A 17,913-nucleotide genomic window follows, 5' to 3' on the forward strand; every position below is an offset into this window, starting at 1 on the left:
GCCTTGGACTCAGGGCCTGAGCACTGTCCCTGGCTTCTTTTTGCTCAAGGCTAGCACTCTGCCTCTTGAGCCACAGCACCCCTTCTGGCCGTTTTCTATATATGTGGTGCTGGGGAATTGAACCCAGGGCTTCATGTATATGAGGCAAGCACTCTTGCCACTAGGCCATATTCCCAGCCCCTGAAGATGTTCTTGTATAAAAATTTTTATAGTCATCTAATGGTACGGATGGTGAATTAATTTAGAGAATTAATATGCCATTACCCATTAGAAGAAAAGAAAAGTCCACAGCAAGACCTTACTTTGTTCACTGTCTCTATATTTAAAACAACAACTGAGACATTTGTGGAATGAACAAAGCGGAAGAAGAAAGATGAATTAGGGAAAGACTTTGTAACATGATTAATCAGACATGAGTTTTGTTAAGATTGCTTTAAAAGTCTAGACATGGGGCTGGGAATGTGGCATAGTGGTAAGAGTTCTTGCTTAGCATGCATGAAGCCCTGGGTTCAATTCCTCAGTACCACATACATAGAAAAAGCTGGAAGTGGCACTGTTGTCCAACTGGTCCAGTGCTAGCCTTCACCAAAAAAAGCTCAGGAACAATAATGTCCTGGCCCTGAGTTTAAGCCCCAGGACTGGCTAAGTAAATAAATGTGTAGACAAAAGAAAATCCAAAGAAAAATAGCACTGTTCATTTTTGTCCACTCAGCTGCATTGTTTAAGTCACACATCTTCCTGGCTTTATTTTGTGTGACTTTCTCTCTTCCTAATGTCATAACATAAAATAATTTTTTAAAAAATCATGCTAAGTTCTGAAGGAAAAATGGTAAGATTTAGTCCTTATTCTTGAGGAGAATTAGCTCTTTCAATAAATTTTCACTAAAGCAATTACTTACATTTATACTAGTGACTGTTATGAATGTTAATCTTCACAAGTAATGTAAGCTTTCTTTGTATATAAGATAGTTTTAAATTCTTCAGCATGGTAACTAACAAATTATGAATAAGGCAATAATTAACAGTTATATTCTGCTACATATATATTGGATTTACCATCTATAGTCACTTATGCTGCCTGTTCTTCCATTTTTACTTAGAAGTGGCCAACAAATATACATAAGTAGAAGAAATTGTCACACTATCCTCATTATTTAGCTGATGTTGTATGTCAATGTGAGGGTATTGTGCACAGAGTACTTTAGAGTTAGGGAGAAATTGCAATTAAAAATTCTTTTTGAGCTAGGTTTCAAAGGCTCACTTTTGTAATCCTAGCTACTCAGGAGACTGAGATCTGAGGATCATGGTTTGAAACCAGCCAGGGCAGGAAAGCCTGTAAGACACTTGTCTCCAATTAGCCACCAAAAAGCTGGAAGAGGAACTGTGGTCCAAAGTGGTAGAGAGTTAGCTTTGAGATATAAAGCTCAGGGACAGGGCCCAAGGCCTGATTTCAGCCATAGGACTAGCACTCTTTTTTTTTTTTTTTTTTTTTTTTTGAGGGACAACCACAGTCGCTCATGCCTCTGATTCTGATTCTCCTACTTGAGAGGTGGAAATAGGAGGATCACAGTTTGAGGCCAGCTTAGATCATAAAGTTAGCAAGGACCTATCTGAGAGAACTAGTCAAGTGTGGTGATTCCTATTCATAATCCTAGCAATTCAGGAGACAGAGGTAGAAGAACAGAAATCTAAAGCTAGTATAAGACAAAAGCTTGAGACTCTTTCTGAAAAATAAATAAAACATAAAGGGCTGGGGCATGGCTCAATTGGTAGAATGTGAGGCCCTGAGTTCTACCAATAATTTTTATTTTTAGGGTACTTACTGATTAAGAGCTGGCTGAAAACAAACTCTTATCTTCAAGAATCTCTTAAGTACAGTGAACAACATTTTCTTTTCGTAAACCCTAAATCAAATGAAGCATGAAATGCTGAGAAGCACAATTCTTCTTTTGGGATCTATTTGCAGAATTTCTCTATTGCGACAAATAGGAATTGTTAATAAACAAACACAAGTTGGCTTTCTATGAGCTGAATGGAAGAAAATAAAGATAATCCAGGATGATAATAAAATGAAAGAGTCATCTTCCTTACTTCAAATATGTCTACAATCATAGGTCATGCAAATTAATCACACTACAGACTCCAGCACAAAAGACTTTTTTCTTGTGATCAAAACATGAATATTGATTTTGCATCAATTGTTCAAGCAAATCTAAAACAACAACAACAACAAGTTTTTTTTTTCCCATCAATGGCCATGTTAACTCAAAATAAGTGATGCTATTGTCAAGTTCAATTCTAGATTCTCAGTCCTTAGTTAACATTTGCCATAATTATTTCTATGTCCCATTTTGAGTTATTTTCCTTCAAAAGACTTCAGGAAATCCTTTTTGTTTCCTTTCCTTCCTCACAAGACATGCTACTTTAGCTTTTTGCTGGTCACCTCCCCATCCCCCCAAATCCTCAGCCTTCTGAATGATCCTTTTGTTTATTTGCATTCACTTCCTAGACATTCACATTCAGTCTCCAGCTTTAACTACTTCCATACATGAACCATCTCAATGTTGATAGTTAAAAGATATCTCAAGCTTGACATAGACTCTAAATCCCCGCTCCAGTGTTTCACAGCTATTCCATTCAACACACTCACCAGTACAATAAAGAGAAGCTTTTATATAGTTGCTCAGGTTCCAAACCTTGCAGTCTTTGTCTCTTATCTTCCATCATGTCTACCAGCAGATCCTGTGGTTCTTCCTCGGAAATTTATTCACAGTTACCACCTCCAGTTCTGCTATCCTTCTCCAAAGCTTTCTTTGTCTCTTATTTGGAATTGCTCATCCTTGTTTCCAGCCTAGCTCACCAACAGTCTATTCTCAACACAGCAGCTAGTGAGAACCATTATATCACAATGCTTCTAGGGTGGAGCTCCTATATCTGCCAAGTGAAATTCAAAGTCTTTTCTACATAAGACCACATTATCTGCCCTCTCAGCCCCTGCATTCTCTCAGACCTCATCTCCCATTCCCTTTCTCTCTTCTACTTAGATGCAGTCATGTTAGCCCCCTTTAACTGCAATTTATGGGTGGTTTGCAAGTAAAGTAGGAAATTTGTGTTTTAATCTCATAGTAGTAAAATACATGAAAGGCCTTTGGGATAGCCATCATTCTGGGTTTGTTTCACTCCTGATATCAACAATATCCTGTGTACAAAGTGTGCAATGCCATTGTTTCATAGCAGACTGAGTGCCAATCAGCATATTATTTATGAAGTAATATGCTTCTTGAATCATTAAAAGCTAAGTCAACCTAAGTAAACAGTACTAATAAGAAAGGATTTTTTCACCTCAGGGGGGGAAAGGGAAAGGGGGAGGAGGGAAGGGGGTATGAGGGACAAGGTAACAAACAGTATAAGAAATGTATCCAGTGCCTAAAGTATGAAACTGTAACCTCTCTGTACATCAATTTGATAATAAAAATTTGAAAAAAAAAGAAAGGATTTCTTATTTTTTTTAGTAAAATTCTTTCTTTATAAAGTTCCTTATTTTTAACAAATAATACCCTATTAGAAAGAAATACTCTTAGATAAAGTAAAAATTGGGAGAAAATAAAGAACACTCAATATAATTTTATTGGGCTATATTTGAACACATGAATAAAATAAATAATTTTTGGGTAATATATATTATAAAAACAAAACCCAGAAAAGACAGTTTCTAAGATTAATCATTCTAGAAGAAATTGACAAAGCTGTAAAGATTTCTTTTCTCTCATCAAATCAAGCTAAACCAAACTAAGCTAAACAACACATAAAGATGAAATCCAACACACTAGAACTAGATATAAAATATTATATCTTCAAGGACTAGATAATTTGAATGCGAATTAAGAGGCTTCATAGTATTGAAAGGCAGGCTACTGCTTTTATGACAGCTTAATTCTGATAGTAAAACTTGAAAAAAAATTAGACCAGAGTTATACAAAATTGTATACAAACAGAATTTAGGAACACATAATAAATATATATTTAAGGTGAAGATAGTCTCTTCCAAAACAGTACTATGCTAAAAGTCCTTTAATTCAACTTGCTGATAGGTCAAAGGAGAAAATCATAATTCTCATAATAGCTGTCAGAAAGGTTTGGCCATGTGGGGGTTTGGTTAAACTTTTAGCCTTGTGTTTGCTATGGAGTCATGGTCCCACTTAAGTATACCCCTAGTCCACCATAAATATTTTAGTAAAATTCATTATCCATTTTTTAACATCTGGGGTTTGAATTCAGGGATTCTTTCTTGCTAGGCAAAAAACTACATTGTAAGTCTTCAGTCATTTTGCTTTTATTGTCATATCGGATTGTGATTGTCAATATTTTACTGCCATATAGGACCTCAATATTTTGTTTTGTGTGGAGTGGCTGCAATAAGAGGCCACAATGTGCCACAATGCCTGGCCCTCATTATCAACTTTTGATAAAGAAAAAAGTAAGAATTGCAAACTTTAGGGGGGTATGAGGGACAAGGTAACAAACAGTACAAGAAATGTATCCAATGCCTAACGTATGAAACTGTAACCTCTCTGTACATCAGTTTGATAATAAAAATTTGAAAAAAAAAAAAAGAATTGCAAACTTTAGGTGGGTATGGTAGCTCTCATCTGTAATACCAGGACTAAAAAGATGGAGGTAGGAGAGCTATCAGCTCCAGGCCAGGCTGGGCCAGACAGTGAGACTCTGTCTCAAAATAAATAGGTAGATAGAGATTTAAAAAAATAGAGAGATAAAGCAAGAGAGAGAGAGAGAGAGAGAGAGAATTGAAAGCTCTTAACAAAGATCTTTAAAGAACTCCAAGTTATGGAAACAAGTGGTTTATCATTGTTGTTGTTATGTTCAACATATCATGTAAAAACATGCCTTTTTTTCTTTTGTCTTTCTTCCTCATGGTTTTACCCCTGATATCACTGTAATTGACTTTGTTACCCTGGACATTGTATATTTATATACTAGAAATAGGGACGGGACTGGGAACATCAAAATGGAGGGGCAAAGGATAAAAGACAAACCAATGCAACAGCAATATTTGCAAAACTATATGCTAGGGCTGGGAATATGGCCTAGTGGCAAGAGTGCTTGCCTCATATACATGAGGCCCTGGGTTCGATTCCTCAGCACCACATATACAGAAAATGGCCAGAAGTGGCGCTGTAGCTCAAGTGGCAGAGTGCTAGCCTTGAGCAAAAAGAAGCCAGGGACAATGCTCAGGCCCTGAGTTCATGGCCCAGGACTGGCCAAACAACAACAACAACAACAACAACAACAAACTATATGCTATAAACCAGCTGTACAACTCATGGGGAGGAGGATGGGGAAGGGGTAGGCAAAGGGAGGGATAAACGAGGGAGGAGGTAATAAGTTGGATAACGAATGTATTCACTGCCTTAAGTATGAACCTGTAACCTGTCTGTAAATCACTTTGACAATAAACAAATTTTTTAAAAGATCTTTAGTGTTTCCTTATCATAACAAATACGCATCTCAAATGAATAACCAGTATTGCATTTAATGATGCGCAGAGCACAGTTGTATTGCATTTATTTTGTATTTGTCTCCCTCCAATACCAACTCCATGAAAAAAAAGGGTACAGTCATCTTTATCAATTTATCTATGAAGTCAAAAGAAAGAAGAAAATAGAAAAGAAAAAAAACTGTAACACACAGGGCTTTTAGGAAGTATTTGTTGAAGGAAAAAGAATGTATCTATATTGTATATCTACACCACAGTTCAGAGAATGCATTATAAATAGGTATCATTTTAATAATAAAATATGGAAAGAAATGAAAATATCCACAAATGACGACCTGATGAACAATTAAAAATAATGAGACATATTTCTGAACTGATATTTAAAACACTCCAAAAATAAATAAGGTAAATTTGAGAAGCACCAGACCCTTCTACGAATATCAATATATTTAAAAGGGCTGAAAATACATAAAATATATCTATAAAAATATTTAGAAATTATTAGAAAAAGAACTCGTAAGTTACAACTGTTTGCAAAAGAAACAGTACATTTCGAAGTCACCCAGAAGCCAAAGGAGAAATAGCAAGTAAAATATCTTGAATCAAATAAAAAAGGAAAGTATAACATTTCAAAATTTATTGAATGTAGCCAAAGAGGCATTTATAGTGAAATTTATAGCTTAAAGTGCTTTCATTAGAACGGGATAATTGATCAAAGGTGCCTGTGTCAAGAAGACAGAGAGGAAATCAAACACTAAGTATGTAGAATAAAGAAATTGTAAAGAGCAGAGTAGAAAATATTGAAACAGAAACAGAAAAACAAAAAACTAAACTCAGCAGATGCCAAAGTTGGCTCTAAAAAAGAAAAATTCCTGACCTGTGTATTGGTGGTTCATGCCTATAATCCTAGTTACTCAGGAAGCTGAGGTCTGAGGATTGTGGTTCTAAGCTCCCCGGACAGGAAAGTCTATGAGACTCATCTTCAATTAACCACTAAAAAGTCCCCAGAAATAGAGCTATGGTTCAAGTGGTAGAGCACTAACCTAGAGCAAAGAATACTAAAGGACAACACTCAAGACCTTAGTTCAAGCCCCAGGACTGGCACACACACACACACACACACACACACACACACACACACACACACACACAGAATCTCAGAAAATTTTGTTAGCAATTTTATGCTAACAAATTCAGCAGGGTAAAATAAATTATAAAAAACTGCATAGAAGTTAGACAAGAAATGTTCTCACTACCTTACGTATGTAACTGTAACTCTCCTGTACATTACCTTGACAATAAAAATTTAAAAAATGCATAGGTACACATAATCTTAAAACTGACTCATGAAAACATCATAATAGGTCTGAATTTATTTTTAAAAATTGAATTAAGAATTTAAAAAATCTTCTAATGAAAAGACCTCCAGTCAAAGCAGCCTCACTGGTGAATTCAAGGAAAAATTTAAGGACAAACATTATAAGTGGAGGTGGGTTGGTGTATGACATGCTTTCACAAGACCACTCCCATCCTAGCATCAAAACCAGGCAAAGCTATCACATGAAAAGAAAAGCTCAAAACAATTTCCACATATCTTTAATATAATAAAAACAAACAGAATAGGCAACACCTAGAAAGGTTTACACAGACCTGGTGAGGCTATCCTAAGAATACAACCCTAACACCATATCTAAAAGTCATGTTCTATAATACACCAGCTTTCTGGAATAAAGCATAAAAGCTACATGATTATCTCAACAGATGCAGAAAAAATTCTTTGCTGAAACCCTAGACCCAATGATTATTAAAATTCTCATCAAGCAGAAGAGAATGTTATCAATTTGACAAAGGACATATAAAAGCCCTGTACCTATGATCACAATCAATAGTGTAAGAGGAATACTTTTCCTTAAAATTACAATGGAATAAGGAGTCTGCTCATTTGTCTTCTACTTGGCATCATATTGTAAGTTCTACTTAAAGTAAAAAGAAAGGAAAAGAAATCAGAGGCATACAAATTGGATGACATCATCATCATGGAAAACATATTATGGCATCTACAGAAACCTTCCAGATCTAAAAAGCAAACAACAAACTTGCAGTGTACAAGACCAAAAAGCAAAAATCAATTGCTTTAAATATAGTATAAACAAAGAATCTGAAAATAACAGTAAAAAACTATTAAGTTGTTTACTAGTGAGGTCTAAATTCGGAACCTCATGCTTACTGGGCAAACTCCCTTCCACATGAATTACATCTCCAACTCTTTTTGTTTTACTTTATTTTTTTTCAGATATGGTCTCATGCTTTTGTCCAAGGTAACCTTTGAGGTAAGCTTCCTACATTTGTCTCCTGAGTAGCTAAGATTACAGGTGTAAGCAACCATATCTAGTTTGCTTATTGTTTGTTTTTGTTATTTTTTACCTGGGCTGGCTTTGAATTGAAATCCTCCTCTCCTATAGCTGAGATTACAGATATGAGCCACCATGCCTGGCCAATTCTATTTAAAATTACACACGTATATAACATACACATATAATATAAAATATATGAATGTATTTATGCATAAGTTCTATATACTATATAATAAATCCATCCAAGAAAAACGAAAACACACACAAGAAAAAAAATTGAATCAAAATGTTCATAGCAACATTAATCATGAAAGGTAAAGGTAAAAACAACTAAGATATTCACCCACTGTAAATGGATGATTAAAGGTCCATGTTGTAGAATACCAATGAACAATACAAAAAAAACCCACAAAAACTATCTGTACATGCATCTCTTGGGTAGTTCTCAACAAAATTATGTTAAGTAATACCTCTGTATTGTATGGTTCTAATTTCAGTCATATTTAAGAGAGGAAAAACTACTCAGAAAGCAGACTGGTGATATCCTAGGGCTGGAGGTAGGAGATGGAGAAGTGACAAAAGGATCACAGAGAGCTTGGGAGGAGGCATATTCCAAGGATTATGGTGGCTGCTACACAATTGTATCATTTTAGCTAAATAATAAACTATACAGCTACAATTGGTAAATTTCAAATGAACAAATGGTACTATATGACGTATGTTTAAAATGTTAACTATTTAAAGCCTTCAAAGAATCAATAACCCAGTTATTAAATGGGCAAATAAGCTAAACAGAGACATCTCAGAAGAAGTCAAAAGGGCCAACAGACATGCAAAGAAATATTCAACATCTCTGGCCATAAAGGAAATGGAAAGCAAAACAACACTGAGATTCCATCTCACTCCACTTAGAATTGCCATCATCAAGAGTATAAATGTACTCACTACCTTATGTATGTAACTTGTAACCTCTTTGTACATCACCTTGACAATAAAATTAAATTAAAAAACAATATATGCTGGTGCAAATGTGAGTAAAAGGAATTCTAGTATATTGTTGGTGAGAATGTAAATTTAAACACTCTGGAAAGCAGTATGGAAGTTCCTCAAAAAATGAAACAGAACTATCTTATGATCTATTAATACCACTTCTTAGGCATTTACCCAAAACATTACAAAGTAGGATGTAGTAAAGCCACCCAGAGCAACCATGTTCATTGTAGCTCTATTCCCTATTGTGAGACAGCCCAGATACCCCTCAATGGACAAATGGATGAGGAAAATGTAGTATATATAAACAATGGAATTTTACTCATACATTAGAAAGAATGATATTGCATTGTTTGCAAAGAATGGAAGGACCCAGCACAAAATCATGTTAAGTGAAGTAAGTCAAGCCAGAAGAGACAAAAGATGAGTGTTTTCTCTTATATGTGGAAGCTATAATTAATTTGTAAAAGCATAAGTAAACGCCTTAAGGTGATATGCCAAATGTATTAATCGAAATATGGTAGAGGAGAGGAGAGATCAAGCGACGTAATTTTTTAGAGAGGCTAACTCAACAGTCCATCAAAGTAAATACCAGGAAACAGGTACTCAAAAGATAAGAGTGGAATCAAGAGGCGAGGGGAAGAAAAATGAAGAGAGGAAGGAGAGGAAATGCAGTAATAAAATTGAATGTATATCTTACAAAATTAAGAAAATTGAGGGAAGGGGTAGAGGTGGGATGTATGGGGAAGATGATAAAAGGGGCCATTGATTGAGATGCACTGTGTTCATAAACTGCTTTGTTGAATGGCAACTCTTTTGTACAACTACTTTCAGATAATAAAGATATAATTTAAATTTTTAAATAACTACTTTGAAGAAAATTTAAAGCCATACATACATATATGCTTAACATTATCCTATTTATATTAAATATGCTACATATACTTACATATGTAAAGGAGACTACATGCTTTCTGGAAGGATATATACTAAACACAATTTATTTCTGGGGAAAGGGATTTGAATAGGACACATAATTACTTTTCATTGCATATTTGTCTATTATTGCTTAAAAAGTTAAACCATGTACATTGTTACATTACAACCATAAACAAACACCCAAATCATGTATCTGAAATGAAGACCTAGATCTATGATTTTGCTCTTGAAGGTCTTTGAAGTCATAAGCAGTAGTGATCAGCCCACAATGTGATTAACTAAAGAAACCCTTATCACAAACACAGTACTAGTTCTTATTAGCTTCAGAGAGATAAGGAGGAAAAAAAGCAAGAATTTGGGGAAACACAAGAGAGTTTTTTTTCCTAGAAGTTTTGTTCTTAGAGTTTTTTTTCCCCCTAGACTTCGAACAACAGAAAGCACTACATTCTTGAATTCTACATCTGCCAAAATTGAAAGTCATTTGTCCATAAATACTAACAAAACACAAACAAACCTTGGATTACTTGATGGTTAGATGAGAGAGCAAGAGGGCAAGGGGGAGAAGAAAAGAGAGGACGGTGCTGCCCAACTGAATACAGGCACACAGGAAATGTTTTCTGGAAGGCTCAAATTGCAATAGTACAAAGGTTTTGAAAGCATTTTCCTGCTACACTATGCTTTTAAAGAAGCTATTTCCTACATGTCCAGATTTGTTTCTGTGAAACACAGAGCGGATATTGCACAGTGATTTTCAGTTAGGCCATTTAATACCAAGAACTTGTTCCCCAAATTTGATATGGGGGGACATTGTTGATAGGCAGATACTAATCTGGAATATTTGTTTTAATCTTAAAAACAGAAAAAGGGAAAAAATACACTATCAACATTTAATTACCAAAGTTCACATGCTATTTTGTAAGTGTTTTATAAGGGTCAATTTGAGATGATTATTTTTTAGCCTATTAATTTCCCCTCTTAATGTAGACACAGAACATTCCCATAACACGTCCTCTTAGGTGAATCAACAGCATATGTAACCCATCCTGGTAGGAAAAATCCCCAGCAGAGAGCATCCCATACATAACAAATGGTGGCTCTCTCAGCTTTCACTTCTTCCATTTGCGTTTGGCACAGCAAGGGTTTGCAGGCTGTTCTGAGCTCTTCGAGTAGGTAACCACATATGTTTGCAGCACGTGTGTTCCTCATGCATGAGTTCCTCACAGTACTGCTCTTCAGACTCACCTTTGCAAAAGCTTTAGGATTATCTTAGATCAGCAGACAACGTGCTTCCAGTCCCACACCTACTGTGGGCCACTTCAAACAAAGAACACTATTGTCCAGGGTGAGGCCTCATTCTTTCATGGTACAGGCCATACAGCTGGAGCTCATGGACTTTATTTCACAGGCATATAGGGTAAGCAGGACCTAGCCTGTGCTATTTCCTTTTTCTCATGGAGTATCATCTCTTTCTATGGCTCAGCAGCAGGGTTCGGGAGGAGGGGCCCTCAAGGCCTTGCTCCATTGCTGTGTCCCAGAGAAGGTAGAAAGAAGAGCCATCTAGGAATCAGAGCTTCTACCATGCTCTCCACAGTTCTCATTTTCATATTCCACTCAGACCAGAATTTCATCCCAACTCTACAGCTTTTTTTTCCCCTCCCAAGGCAGGAGGCATAATTACTTCTAGTAATAGGTAGTGGTAGCCTAGAACAACCCTATTCAGAATGCTGAGAAGAAAATTTTTACAGTAACACAATTCCTCATGGTCCCTGTAAAGGGATCATCAGGACTACACCTGGGCTTGGAGTTGAACCAGCTTCCAATGGCTGGCTTAGACTACTACCCACAGTTCAAAGTACTGCCTGCATTGGAAAAGGAGGTTTCTCATTTAAGTCAATGGCAAACCTGACTCAAGAACAGAAGTTTTGCAAGGGAACACAGTTAGAGTTGCGGATTCAACTGTTAACCCTCCAAGTTCAAATTGCTATGCTGCTAAGACTGCAAGCACTATTACAATGTTACTTAATGTAAATTAGGAAAAGACAGCCTCTCACAATTCAGGCACACAATTTCCTAAATTCTGGTTTTTCTTTCTTCTACCTCTCCTTTACAAAAAAAAAATACAAAAACAGAAAAACCCAACATCATGGTTTCATTCTAGCCTACAGAAACCTCTATTTGAATATTACAAATGACCATCACACAGTAATTGCTGAGCCAGACTTGGTCTTACCTCCTCGATGGATAATCAAAGAAGTCTCACTTCCGATGGGGCAGTCCTTCAGTATATCCACTACCTCTGTATGGCTCAGGTTCTGTACATTCTGCTGGTTGATCTCCACAATAAGGTCCCCTTCACACAGGCCAGGGCAGCCCTGGATGTCAAGTATCTGTTTCACCCGCTGTCCCGTGGGACTGTCAGCAATGGTGAAGCCAAAACCCTGGGCACCTTTCACAATGGTTAAGGTCATAAGTTCAGCTTGGGTGGCTCCAGATGAAGCCATAGACACATTGTCGTCGTGGACGGGTGGTGGATACGTGCCATCTAGTTGACTATCAGCTGGCATGGAGTGCAAAGAATGAGGTGGCCGATCTGTCATATCTGGAACTGACTGTGAGGTCCGAGAGATGTATTCCAAATAGGTTTCATAGTTATGTCTTCCATTGACCATCACCGGAGGTGGTCTCTCCATTATTGCAAGGGGTGGCACCATGCTGTTAGCAGGATCTTCAGGGTCAAAGGGCAAAGGGTAGCCACGACACAAGACCAGGTTGACACTCTGACCAATAGGCACAGACTGGAAAAGTTTGACAACATCTGCATGAGTGTGTCCAAGGACACATACTTCATTAATATAGACAATGACATCACCTGCAGAGAGAGAGAGAAAGAGAAGAGAGAGAGAGAGATTGACAACATGAGGTAGGTTCAATTAATGTTGACATAGAGAAGTGGAATTATTTATGAGATTGGTGAAAGAGGTGCTCTGTTTCTCAGTAAGCAGTGAGAAATCAATTAGAAAAATACTTCAATTCACGGTAGGTGACTCAAGGTTACAATAGGTCTGCCAACAAATATAATGATCTGGGGAAAAATGTGCTATTTGGTTATTCTTGAAGTTCAGAAACCACTTGGTGTACAGAAGGAAAAGCTCAGAATAAATGGTTAGAACTTGAAGAAATATATATTCTATGGAGTTTTAAAAATCTTCATTTTTGTTTACAGTATCATTCAGGGCACAGAACTTTGAATTTCTTGAGAAATGGTAGCTATTAGGTTTGGACAAAAGAGAGCTCTGGCATTTGTTGTTGTTCTTGTTCCTGTTATTGGTTTTGGTACCTCAGTTCCTCATCTGTGTAGTGATTATGGGGATGGAATGCGATACTGACGGAACGTGCTTGGATCAGTGTCTGCCACATCTCAATAAATGTGTGTTGTTGACCTTATTGTCATAGATGGGTGCTGGTAGCTCACCCTTATAATTCTAGCTACTCAGGAAGCTGATAGCTGATGATCATGGGTCAAAGCCAGCCCATGCAGAAAAGTCAGTGAGACTTTTATTTCCTACTAACCATCAAAAGGCCAGGAGCAGAGCTGTTGCTCAAGTGGCAGAGTACCAGCCACGAGTGTAAAGCTATTAATTCAAGCCCCAGTACTGGCACTATAAAGTAAACAAAATATTTTCCAACTATGTTGGTACAGATTCTTGGACCCTTCATGTAACTAGCTGCCTTAGGCTCATTCTCTAATCTTAGCAAATCTGCTCTTTCTGTTGATTATTTCAGTAATGCCATGTGCCTTTTCTCACCAATGAGTTCTCATAGACCTGTAGCAGTCTACTGTTAGAAGCCAACTTTATAATATCAGAAATGTCCTGAATGGAGAATACACATTATAAAATATGTTTATTAGGATGATTTTCTGCTTTTTTAGGAATACAGAAATTGTTTGAGATAATTGTTTTAATTTTTTCCATTATGTATGAATAACAACTTTATTTTTAGAGATCTGTTCTATCATGAATTGGTATTTTTATCCTCATAAACCATAATACTTGAAAATTGGACTTGCAAATTGAAATTAAGCCTGGCTATGTGAGGAGTCCATGAGGGATGAAAAAACATGTTTTCACAGATTGTCAAGTGCATAGCTCAACAGATATCAATGTATCAGAATAATTCTGAAACATGTAGTGCAAATGTCAAGGGCTTTCATCTGGGACGTCCTTATCCATCAAGATAGCAAACATGGTTGAATTGTCAGAGTTAAATATTTTTCTGGCCATTCATGAGTATATGATATAAATCAATTTCTTCACTAACTGCACTTAAATAAATAATTACATGAATAAAATAGCCCTAAATAAATTATACTTAGCTGCACTGACCTGATTCATAGTCACTTCTCCCAAATGCCAGTGAGCTATTAAAGAGACTCAGTCATAGCTTCTATGACTGGTTAGATGGAACTTCACCCTTCCCTGATGCCACCAGAGAGGGCGCTGGCGCATCACAGTCAACAGAACCCAACTGGATTGATTCCTCAGTAGAGGGAGCATCTGGTTTTGCTTTGGCTTCATTTAAAATTGATTCTGGTCTGCTCACAGAGTGCCAGGAAAGTGTCAGATTCAGAGAGACTGTGTTTTCTCCTTCTGCTCCTCTTCCCCCATGCCCTCTCTGTGTCTTTATAGAGCTAGATCAAACTCAAGGGCCTCACACATGGTAGGCAAGTGTTTTAACAGTGAGTCACAATCCCAGAACCCCTGCCTCTTCTATTTTTAATATTATATTCACACAGTTAAAAGGTTGAAGAAAAAAAAGAAATACCTATGTGCTACCATGCTCATTTTCGTAGATACCTTCTTGGCCAGCATTTTATATCCTATATGCAATTCTTTACTTATATTTCTAAAAATGACAACTCTCTTTAATTTGAGGCATAGTAATGATACTATCTTTATATTTCATGTTCTATCTGGGTGTCTGTAGAAATGCTATCTCAAAAGTATTTAATCCCTAAATAATGATCAGTCTTAAAAAGTTTTATATATTTTAAACATTTTACAAAGATACACATTTTAATCTGTGATGATTATACTTAACACACACTTACAAGGATGATCTATTTTTATATCTGTGTCCCTAGTTCATAACTTTCTGTGTTATATACTATCTGTTGGCAGAGACATTGGTGCCACATCCATTTTCCGGTTGATGGACACTGGGGTTCTTATAAAATGTTGGTAATTTTAATGAATACTCTGCTATGGCTCAGTGAGGTAGTGCACACCTGTAATCCCACTCATCACAACTTCTTGGGAGATTGTGGTAGCTGGATTGTGAAACTGAGGCCAGCCTTGGCAAAGTTAGTGTGACCCTATCCCAAAACACAAATAAAAACCAAAGGGTTAGCATTGTAGTAAAAGTGGTAGGGAGTCTACCTAGTGTGTGTGAAGCCCTAGGGTCATAGCATTACTAAAAAGGAAGAAATTAAAAAAAACAACACATACTTTGGCATAAACCTTTTTCCATGGCTCCTGTTCACATATAGGAAAGTATTTCTGAGTGATATATCTTGGCATGGAATTTCTGTGCTCTGTACAGTTTTCAACTTGTTTGGATAAGGGCAAAATAGATCATAGTGAATTATACCCTGGTGGGTAAGGTGTAAGAATTCTCATTGCTCCTCATCTAACATACTTTTGCAAATGAAATTGGTATGATCATTGTTTTAATTTTCATCACCTAGATTTCTCGGGAGGGGAGACCTCTCTTCTTTGGCTTCCTGACTATTCTTGTTTCACTTGGGAGCTATCTTCCTTTAGAGTGAGTTGACTTCATTTTACTTTGATTCAACACATTGATGCCCACCTTTATTGTTGAGCCAATGCTCTCTGTAGGCTGGTATACTAGTGGCCTCATGGATGGGCAATCAAAAGATTGAATAGCGATTCAGCTCCATCTCTAAATACTAGCAGTATGTGTGCCAAAAATTAGTTTAAATACTGTGACTCAGACTCCACTGAAGTAATGAAGGTCAATGTTGTTTCCTGGGAAATTACTAGTGAAAATATATAGGCAAAAAACTTCGTAAGGTATAAATTGTTTTATATGGGATAATAGCTATTTTGTTCATTGTTACTTCAGTTTATCCTTTTATAAAATCAAGACAGTCCCATCAAAATATTCCCACTATAATCATAATCAAAGATGACTTGAGTATGATTGTTAAAATGACAGGCTTTGAGTAGACAAGCTGAAAATCCTCTAGCATTCTCCCTACTTTAATCACTATTGACAATCTCACCCTACCAACCATGCTCTTAGCCTTCTCTCTGCTCTGCTAGAATTTCATAAAAGAAAATGGGAATGTTCAAAACTTACGATTTCCTGCCAACTGTAAGGAATCATTGCTTGAGTTATAGTGATTAATGTTATCTATATTTTAGCCTTCTAATGCCATCTTGGTATTTAGACATAGCATGGAAATGACTTGTGGGTCCTGGTAAGACTTCTATTTAAAGTTTATGAATATTTTCCACCCAGAACAATTCTTCCCGTCATCAAGCCAACATGTGATAAAGTAGGCTGTAACAATATCTTTATGGAATTACACAAGTTTCTCAATAAAAGAGATGAGTGGTTAAATGTCACAGAATACAACTATCTGACCCCGTGATAGCACCCAATGGCCCACATAAAAAGCATACAGAGCCAGGTGCTGGTGGCTCACACCTATAATCCTAGCTACTCAGGAGGCTGAGATCTGAGGATCACAGTTCAAAGCCAGCCTGGGTAGGAAAGTCTGTGAGAATCCAAGAAAACTGAAAGTGGTGCTGTGGCACAAGTGGTAGAGCACTAGCCTTGGGCTGAAGAGCTCAGGGACAGTCTGGGCCCAGAGTCCATATCCCCCGACCATCCCCCCCAAAACAAACAAACAAACCATACAGAGGCCTAGATAATATGTGATGGTGAAAAACTGTTGTAGAGAGAGATGTAAGCAAGTGTTCACTTGTTCTGATAGAACTGATTGGGCAGGATATTTATAGACTTTGTGGCTGGATGAATGTCATTTACATGTTGGGAAAGAAAAATATAAGCCACCTGGTATATGCCATCCCACAGTGCTAAGCCAAGCACTGGGACAGATTGGGTTTAAGAGCACAGAAAGGAATGTCATTAGGAAAACTGGCTCTAGCTCCAACTTGCTGGCCTACTTTGAGGGAGAGACTTGTAAAGAAGTCACTTGATCACCATCTTGCAATCTTTTCTTTTATAAAATAGGAATTAAAACATAGCCTGCACTTCCCTTTTTGCAAAATTACTGTGAGAATAAGATCATCCTTGTGAAAACACTTTTAATTTTCACTAGAGGAAGATTTTCCATAAGAACAAGAGGATACATTTCATTGGGAAGCTAAACACCTATTTTCATGACAATGTTGCCCAGGAGATGTCATTGTTTTCCATATGACCATTTACTTCAGACCATATTGAGACCTGCTGGTTTTATAGCTGTTGGTCTTGGGTCTACTTGTCAGATTGGGTGTGAGTGATGTATTTAAAGTATATAGAAGGGCAAAGAAGGTTGATGAAGGTTTGATACTGTTGTTCTGCATGAGAAAATGTTCTAAAATAATTTCCTTTTTACTCAATGGAATAAATATATATCATTAATTATCTTATAGACACTATCATTTTGGATAAAATAGGCACTCCTCATGAAGCATTGTTGACCCTGGCATTATTTTTCTACTGCGTCCTCTCTTCTCACATTCTTTGAGCCACTGTGGCCTAGAGAGTCTTCTTTTTCAGTAGCATTCCTTACTCAGCACCTTGGATCAGACTAGAATAGTGTAAATTTCCAAGTGAACTCTCACCTTCGAATCTACGCTAGTGAATTCTCACTACTCAATCTCCAGACCTATCGTTTCTCAGTCTTTACCAATAATCTTCCCAACTTATTTCTATATTCACCTCCCAGTAGGTTATTATTTGTGAAGCTGGTATCTTGTCATTCATACCTTACAATTAACAGCCTGTTGGATTTTGCTTTAGTTGAATTTTGCTATTCTTTTCACCTTCAAAGGTATTTCCTTTCTATGTATAATTTCCCCC

At 36.8% G+C, this 17,913-nt stretch overlaps 1 protein-coding gene across 13 annotated transcripts in view; it reads right to left on the reverse strand.

Moving 5' to 3' along the window:
• Magi2 (membrane associated guanylate kinase, WW and PDZ domain containing 2) overlaps positions 1 to 17,913 on the reverse strand; it is a 1,248,503-nt gene that overhangs the window by 203,722 nt on the left and 1,026,868 nt on the right. For all 13 annotated transcript variants that reach the window (XM_048339896.1, XM_048339895.1, XM_048339899.1 and 10 more), the window contains one exon: positions 12,029 to 12,667. In XM_048339896.1, coding sequence (XP_048195853.1) covers positions 12,029 to 12,667 — 639 coding nt within the window. The remainder of the gene's footprint in view (positions 1 to 12,028; positions 12,668 to 17,913) is intronic.

This window comes from Perognathus longimembris, chromosome 2 (assembly GCF_023159225.1).
Source record: "Perognathus longimembris pacificus isolate PPM17 chromosome 2, ASM2315922v1, whole genome shotgun sequence".
NCBI lineage: Eukaryota > Metazoa > Chordata > Mammalia > Rodentia > Heteromyidae > Perognathus > Perognathus longimembris.